Below are 7,628 nucleotides of genomic sequence, written 5' to 3' on the forward strand. Positions count from 1 at the left end.
CCTGCACTGCATCTACACCAATAACAGAGAACTTGTCTGCTCTACAGACATAAGGTGAAACACTTTTTGAAACTGCTGCCTATCAGGCTGAAATGTGGTAGGAACACAAGTCTAAAGTACAAAGATTACATTTAACCACCTTCCTGGTGTTGCAATTAAGTGCCTTCTGAAGCCTAGTGTTTTTACACCAGGCAATGAAGCAACTCCACTGGTGGACGCGGAATTGGCCCTAGAGAGAAAATCGATACTAAGTCTGGCTGCCGTTTTAATTCCCAACACTACAGAAAGGGGTGGGGAGGAAACAGCTACTCTCTGCCCACTGTTTCTGACCCTGAATCACGGGCTTAACTTCATGAACTTTATAATTCCCAAGAAAACAAGAGAACCTGTCCTCTTGGCATCACAAGAAAGATGAACTAATATTTACTCGATGTTCTTGAGATCACTTGGCTGTAATGATCAGGATCTTTCGTGCCGGTTAAAAAGAGAGAAATAGGGGCACCTCACCCAGACACCAAATCTGAAGGTTTTTTTTTTTTTCTTTTTTAAAAAATGGTCTTTACTGCTTTTTAAAGAAAGATTTCTGTTGAGGATCACTGACGTATTGAGTCACTCCTCCACGGCGAGCACTCTGCCAGTTATTTCCCATTTTATTTATTTCATAATTAAATTTAGACAATCACAGAAACAGTGGGGCAGACGGAAGACAGCAAGGTCCATCATAAAGGCATCACAAACACCTGCCTTTGACCACACTGATGCAGTTTCTGTCCCTTCATATTTTTCATCTTGTTACTCTTTCCAAAGAGCTCCTGGGTGCCTCAAAATCAAGTTACAGCTGAATCCTGTGACTCCAGTCCAGAACAACACCAGCACAAGCACAGAGCTTCAGGGAACCCCAATATTTATTCTTCTGTTTTTATCACCCACATTCACTGTGAACAATACAGAACTCAATTTTGTAACCAAAACAAAACCTGTATTCCTCTCCTAGGATGAGTCTAACGACATGAGGATAATTAAAATTCAGTGTACAAATGACACCAGATATCAAACCAATGCAAAAGCACTTAAAATTTCTCTCAGGAAACAGAGAAGCAGAATCAATGCTGGCACCTAGTGGCCAGCCAGAGACGCCAGCGTACTACAAAACTGAGGTTGTAACCCGTCTCCCTGTCTGGAACAAGGCCATCTCTCTCGAACATCCTGTGAAAAGCACAGCAACATATCCCAAGAAACCCTCCATCTGAGCCCAGGTCAAGTGCTGGAATACAGTGACCAAGACTGGCCTGTGACACAGACCGACTTCACATGAAATTTTCCTTTGCCCATTTAAAGTCGGTTTGCCAGTCCTAAGGCCCAGTAGGGATGACAAGGGAGATCATGGACACGCCCAAAATGTGCATCCATTCAGAGTGTATACACAGTGATCTTGATATCAGTAGCCTCAAACACCTCCTCAATCATCGCAGACACATGTTCCCACTGCAGACGATCAAGACCGCATCCAATCCTGAAAAAGACAAAACACCTCCATTGGCCGTGATGAAGGAATCCTGCAAAGTACTCTTTCCCCTTTACCTCTGAGCTGCACCTAACCACAGCATAAAGACAGGTCATCTCATCTCCCACACACAGACCCCACAGAAAGAGTCTGGAAGTCGATTCTTGCTGAGTCACCCAAGACTTTTCCTAGACAGATCCAGCATCCAACAGCTGTATATTTCCTTTGCCCACAAAGTCTCCAGTTATTTCATCCTGCACTTAGAACTGTGCAGCTCCGCCATGACACCAGACTATCCTTCTACATCTACTGATGCAAACTGACTGTGGATCAACAGGAAAAATTGTACTTATGATAATGGAATGTGAAAAAAGAAAAAAAAAAAGGTAAGAGGGACAAGATCTATGCAAAATAAGAGAGATTTGAAATGACATGCTGGCTGCAATCCAGCAGTAAGGTCCTTGTAACACTCTGGCAAGCAACCTCCAGCAGCCCATAATATTCTACGATCTGACACCTCTCTTCTAACATGTTACTTTATTGATCTTTAACTTCCTTAGAGAAAAATAAGGCCTAAAACTGCTAATTTCTTATCATAATGTGATAATTAAGTTCCTGAAGAACTATGACACATACACAAGAGTTTCTGATATATAAGCCATGAATATACTGAAGACCAGTTCAAGAATGGGGACACTGTAGCCACAAAGTCACAAAAAATCAGAGTAGCTCAGGGCTTTGAATCAATCTGCATGCCATCACTGACTAAAAGCTACTCATGCAAGAGGCACTGCAGAGGTGAGGCCTATTTCCTGAGAAGGAAACAAAGGGGCTAAGGAACCCAGTTTTATTGCCTTAAATTCCCAAAAGCAAGTCTAACAAGTTACATCAGGGACAGATCTCTTGGCTACCACCAGAGCTGACACGGTAAAAGTGGTAATGATTTACATACAACTTGTCCTGCCACAAGATTAATGGGGCACAGAGACAACAAGTAGCTTTGGTTTGGTTCTCTGGCTAAAGGAGCAGAGGCCAAGCCTCAAGCAGAGAATGCAGGGACTTCAACAAATGTGACTGAATGATGTTTCCTCACTAGCAAGGAGGCTGAGACAGGGAATTATTTGGCTCATTCAAGTCAAGCTAGAAAATGCCTATTTCTTCACATAAAGTCAAACTGGGTCACTGGCATTTTGAAATTTGCTCATCTGGAAATCCTCCTCTGTTGTTCGTCTCTGGATAACACAGTAAACCCCACCAATGAATCAAATCTTCACCTAGAACCCCAGCTTTCCTTGCCTGGGCATGGAGAGGTCAGTGACGCCATTTTGGAGACAATGGGACTTCATGGCCTCTAAACTCTTTCGTAGGTTTTCATAAGTCGGCTTGTGTGAAACCCTTTTCTTTGTAATCTGAACACAAAGAAAAAATTCAAACTTTGTTATTCCAAAATGATAGCCCATTAAAAAGCATTACATTTGCCCATATCCTCATAATTTAACTTGCATTTTTGCAAGATAATTAATCTTGAGTAGGGAGGACAAATGTCCTACCGCTCCTTCTATACTGTTAGAGGAGATTCCCAGGAAAACCCACTAAGAGGGCTAAGACGTCTACACTCAGCCTACTGAGAAGTTTCTTTTTTTAAGGAATGACAGGTTGCCCCTACTGTCACTTGCTGCTAAACCAAGTTAGAGAATATCTTTGTGTCACTTCCAAAGATAAGGGGAATATCTACAACAAGGAAGAACTGATACCACCTGCAAATCCTGTGAACCTGTCTCTGGTTGCTCAGAAACCATGCTTGCCTGCTTTTGGTTTCCCATAAAATAGCAACAAGTAATGTTCCCAACTCTAGAATGAAAACTCTAGCAGTCACACCAGCCTTAAAGAATCCAGGGTACATCTCCCACTTAGTGCACTGTGCACATCAAGCTGACAGTGAGTAGGCTGTACCATGACCGAGGAAGCTGGCCCTTGCTGAAGCCAAAGGCCATCTGGTTAGCTGGAGACTCCCACACTCAGGAACAGGCAGGAGAAGAATGGGTATTACTTAACACAGGATTTGACAGGAGGGAGTCAAAGAGAAACTCCTTTGGAGAATCTGGCTCAGGAGACACTGCCGTTTCCATCCCACCGTAACCAGAAGGAAAATATGGGAGGCATCCTGCAAGTCTTGGGACAAAAGCCTGTAGTGGATGGCACCATACTGTGTCCACAGAAACGGGATACAGCCACTCATTCCTTTTTAACCCAAGGATCCCCACAGCACCACCACTGAGCTGTCACATGAGCTTTCTGACATCCTGGCTATCTAGAAGGCAGCACTGTGCTCAACACAGTGTGGCCCAGCTGTTTGCACTCCTCAGAACTTGGCCCCATCTTACCAAGTAATATACATATCGACCATCTCTCTTCAGAACAGCCACTTCTCCAGACTTCTTTTCTACAAAAAACAGTTACTTAATACTAGAGGGGGGGAAAAACCCAAAAAAACCACAACATCACTCTGCGTTCCTCAATTTTTTAGAGTATTTACAAATCATAGTCTACCTCAAAACTACAACTGATTTTTCGTCAAGGAGAAACTGTCTCCTTCAGACTCTGTTCCTAGTCAGTGTCCCGAATGCTCTGTTCCGTAACTGAGGCTTTCCCACAATTGTGCGTCTTCACACTCCAGCTTTCTTCTGCCCCTGATTTCAAATTGAGGACACTTCAAAGACTTTGAGAAAGTTGAACTGAAGAGTAAGTTTACTATACTACAAAAAAAAAATTCATAACCATGCATAGTTTTTTCACAAGATATATCTTCCATGGTCTTTTGAGAGTACCTAGTATGCACAAATTTCAAATATTTTTGCACCAAAATATACACTTTCTGGTTCTACTTGCATAAACACTTAGCCATTTCAAAAGTTTTACATTGCCTTGAAAATTTCAGAAAAGCACATTATTTTTCACTTGTCAAATGTGTACACATTCAATAACCATCTTTTTTTTTTAGACGTATTTATTTTTAGAAAGGCAGGTTTATAGAACAAGGATGAAGAAAGTTTTTCAAGCACTGGCTCACTTCTCAAATGGCCTTCACAGCCAAAGCCGGACTGGTCTGAAGCTGAGAGCCAGGAGCTTCTCCTGTATCTCCCACGCTGTGTGCTGTGAACCAAGGACTTGGGCCATTCTCCACTGTTTTCCAAGCCATCAACAGGGACTGGATCAGAAATGGAGCAGCCCGCAAGAGATGCCAGTGCTGCAGGCAGAGGCTCAGCCTGCTACATCACCACACCAGTCCCTCAACAACCATCTTTTTATGCACCAATAGTTGTGAGAAACATTATGAGAACAGTTTAAAAAGAAAAATCTCAATGCACCTATGCTACGAAGCAGAAGGAAGTTGTTTTAAGTCTAGCCACAGAGTCACTGGCAGATACTAATCTGGCAGGCTCGGAGTGATCTGAGAAACTACTGCAGAGGCTTCACCTGTGACACCAATGCCCATCTCCGCTCTAGTCACTGCCGCAGTTACAGGAGGAGTCCAGAAGGAAGAGCCTTGTGAGGAGTAAGTAGTGGACTAAGAAGCAAGAGCATCTTGAATCCCATGATGATACTGAGGCTTTAAGAACTCTCAAGGGCATTAAAGTTTTCAGAGAAGTGCAGTTAACATTATCAAGACAGTATTAATGATCATGCAGGAAGAGATGAGTAATTTCTACAAGAATTCAGGTTTAGGGACCAGCACTGTGGCACAGCTAGTAAAACTGCTGCCATTAGTGGTAGCGCCCCATATGGGCACCAGTTTCGAGTCGCTGGTGCTGCTCTTCCAACCCCACTGCCTGCTGACGTGCCTGGGGAAGCAGAAGATGGCCCAAGTCCTTGGTTTCCTGCACTCATGCTGGAGACTCAGAGGACGTTTCTGGCTCTTGCAGTCACTTGGCGAGTAAACCCAATGGATGGAATCACCCCCTCCCAACCCAGGGCACTATAGCTCTTTCCATTAAATAAAAAAAAAAAAAAAAAAAGAAAGAAAGAAAGAAAAAAGAATCCATGGTTGCATGGTTGGTGTTGTAAGAACTTAAATTAGTAATTATTCTTCTGGAGGAAAAAAAAAAAAAGATACTCTGGGCCTGGCACAGTAGCCTAGTGGCTAAAGTCCTTGCCTTCCTTGCACGTGCCAGGATCCCATATGGGCGCTGTTCTAATCTCAGCAACCAGGCTTCCCATCCAATTCCCTGCTTGTAGCCTGGGAAAGCAGTAAAGGACGGGCCAAAGCCTTGGGACCCTGAACCTGCATGGGAGACCCAGAACAGGCTTTGGGCTCCAAGCTTCGGATTGGATCAGCTCTGGCCACTTTTGGCTGCTTGGGGAGTGAACCATCAGACAGAAGATCTTCCTCTCTGTATATCTGACTTTGAAATAAAAATAAACTGTAAAGAAATTTTTAAGAAAAAGGTAATAGGAAGCTGTAAAAGCAGTTAGTCTTTAGAAACCTCCTCCGTGCTTGCACAGCTTAACAATTCAAGCCTGACAGCAGGGCAAAACAGGGATGCTGTTTTCAAAACTCACGCTGATTCAACAGTTCCTGCACTCCTCCAAATTTCTTCTTGAAGAGCACAGCTATCCCGGCCCCCATGCGACAATCCTCGCTGATGCAGTGGGCTAGGGAGTCCGTTTTGGGGCAGGCAAAAAGGTCTCCTTTCACATAAGTGATCTACAATGGGCAAAGGGAAACACAATGGTTCATTAGAGGCGGGAAAAGACTTTGGTTTCCCCCGTCTTCCGGCGCCCCTCCCACCCCGCCCCTTGCTATGGCTCCATGCCAAACCAAAATCCCGGGCTGTGAGGGGTTAACTCCCGCGAATTCAAGCACGTGGAAAAGGAAAAGTGATGGATGGTGCCTGCCTACGATTCTATTAGCCTCTCTCCAGTAAATCAGCTGGAGAGGAAAAGAACAATTCAATTATTGGCTTAATTAAAATGTGTTTATGCGCTTGACCTCAATTATTCCGAATTTCAGTTCACCAATAAGTTAATAGTCGTTACGCACTCTGCTTCCTTCTGGATCTTCATTAGTGCTGCTGGCCATGATACGGGATCGCTATTTCCAAAATTTAAGCGCTTCTGCAGCTATGAGAAAAGAAAAGCAGCCTCAATGATGATCGCGAGGGCCCTGAGTCCAGCTATCTTCTCCCACACCCCCGCAAAACGTTTGCCGCCGAGAGCGAGGCGGCTTTGGGTCAGGGAAGAGCCTGGGTCGTCTCCCGAGCTGCCTGAACGGAACCCGGGGCAGGCAGGACCGTCTCCTTTCCCCTGCAGGACGCCCCCCGTATTTCCCACTGTGCCTGGCTTAAAACACACGAGCAGGGCGTGGGGCACGGTCCGTTACACCGCTATCAGATGACGTGCGGGACAAGGGCGTACTGTGCCGCAGGTGCGAGAAAAGCGGCCTCTTTCTTTGGGATGAGATGCAAAAAGGCCCCATGTCCCCTATCCTAAGGCGGGCTACCGAGAGTGCAGTGCCTGTCTTGGGGTCCCCCGGGGAGGCTCGCTGAGAGCCTCCACGGACCGGGGCCAACCTTCACCTGGGAAAGAGTCCGCCGCTGGGAGGTGCCCGCCGGATCCGACCCCGGTAGGTGGGCAGCGGCGGGCGAGCCCCGACGAGGAGCCAATCCCGCCACAGTCCTAAATTGCGCGCAACTAAGATGGCCGCTCCCCTTCCCCTCGCCGCCACTCCGCCCCCGGTGGCGGGCGGAAACGAACTCCTCTCTAGCCAGCCAGCCGAGAGCGCAGCTCTTTGGTGACGGCCGCCGAACATCCGGCGGCAAATTCCGCGGTCTCCCGCCGCCCGGGCGTGCGTCAGGAGCTCGCAAGTCGCGAGCTGGGCGTGCGGCGCTTGCGCACTAGCTGCAGGGGTGTGTCCCGGGGGCCGCCTGGAAAGAGGTGGGCAGTTGGCCAAGGCGCCTGCGTAGTGCTGGACTTCAGGCGGCCGTGGACCTGCAGGGCGGCGAGGTCCCGAAGGCGCCTGCGTATTCCTGCGACCGGAGGCGGAGTCCCATCCAGGAAGCGGGCGTGGCGACCTGGGACGCCTGCGCAGTGTTCCTCCGCCGCGGGGGTGGGGCGAGCCCAGCGC

At 46.8% G+C, this 7,628-nt stretch overlaps 1 protein-coding gene across 3 annotated transcripts; it reads right to left on the bottom strand.

Moving 5' to 3' along the window:
- Positions 1–632: 632 nt before the first annotated feature.
- OARD1 (O-acyl-ADP-ribose deacylase 1) lies at positions 633–7,523 on the bottom strand. Of its 3 annotated transcripts, none has more exons than XM_040983332.1 (6): positions 7,081–7,500; positions 6,546–6,625; positions 6,065–6,209; positions 3,889–3,947; positions 2,801–2,913; positions 633–1,513 (listed from the first exon to the last, which is right to left on the bottom strand). In XM_040983332.1, the coding sequence occupies exons 2-6, from the start codon at positions 6,582–6,584 to the stop codon at positions 1,411–1,413; spliced, it is 459 nt and encodes a 152-aa protein (XP_040839266.1). In that variant the 5' UTR covers positions 6,585–6,625; positions 7,081–7,500; the 3' UTR covers positions 633–1,410. The 3 variants fall into 3 exon arrangements, with proteins under 3 accessions (XP_040839266.1, XP_040839268.1, XP_040839267.1); XM_040983333.1 differs by having other exon boundaries at positions 1,434–1,513; positions 2,779–2,913; positions 7,081–7,519; XM_040983334.1 differs by lacking the exons at positions 2,801–2,913; positions 3,889–3,947 and having other exon boundaries at positions 7,081–7,523.
- Positions 7,524–7,628: the final 105 nt, after the last annotated feature.

The sequence above is a fragment of the Ochotona curzoniae genome, unplaced genomic scaffold, assembly GCF_017591425.1.
Source record: "Ochotona curzoniae isolate NIBS_2020 unplaced genomic scaffold, NIBS_Ocur_1.0 contig_3819, whole genome shotgun sequence".
In the NCBI taxonomy this organism is placed as follows: domain Eukaryota; kingdom Metazoa; phylum Chordata; class Mammalia; order Lagomorpha; family Ochotonidae; genus Ochotona; species Ochotona curzoniae.

Coding starts and splice junctions, on each gene's coding strand:
- OARD1 (XM_040983332.1), bottom strand. CDS start 6,584: ATGGCCAGCAGCACTAATGAAGATCCAGAAGGAAGCAGA. Junction 6,210..6,545: donor AAGATCCAGAAGGAAGCAGA/GTGCGTAACGAC, acceptor TGCCCATTGTAG/ATCACTTATGTGAAAGGAGA. Junction 2,914..3,888: donor GTCGATATGTATATTACTTG/GTAAGATGGGGC, acceptor CTTTGTGTTCAG/ATTACAAAGAAAAGGGTTTC.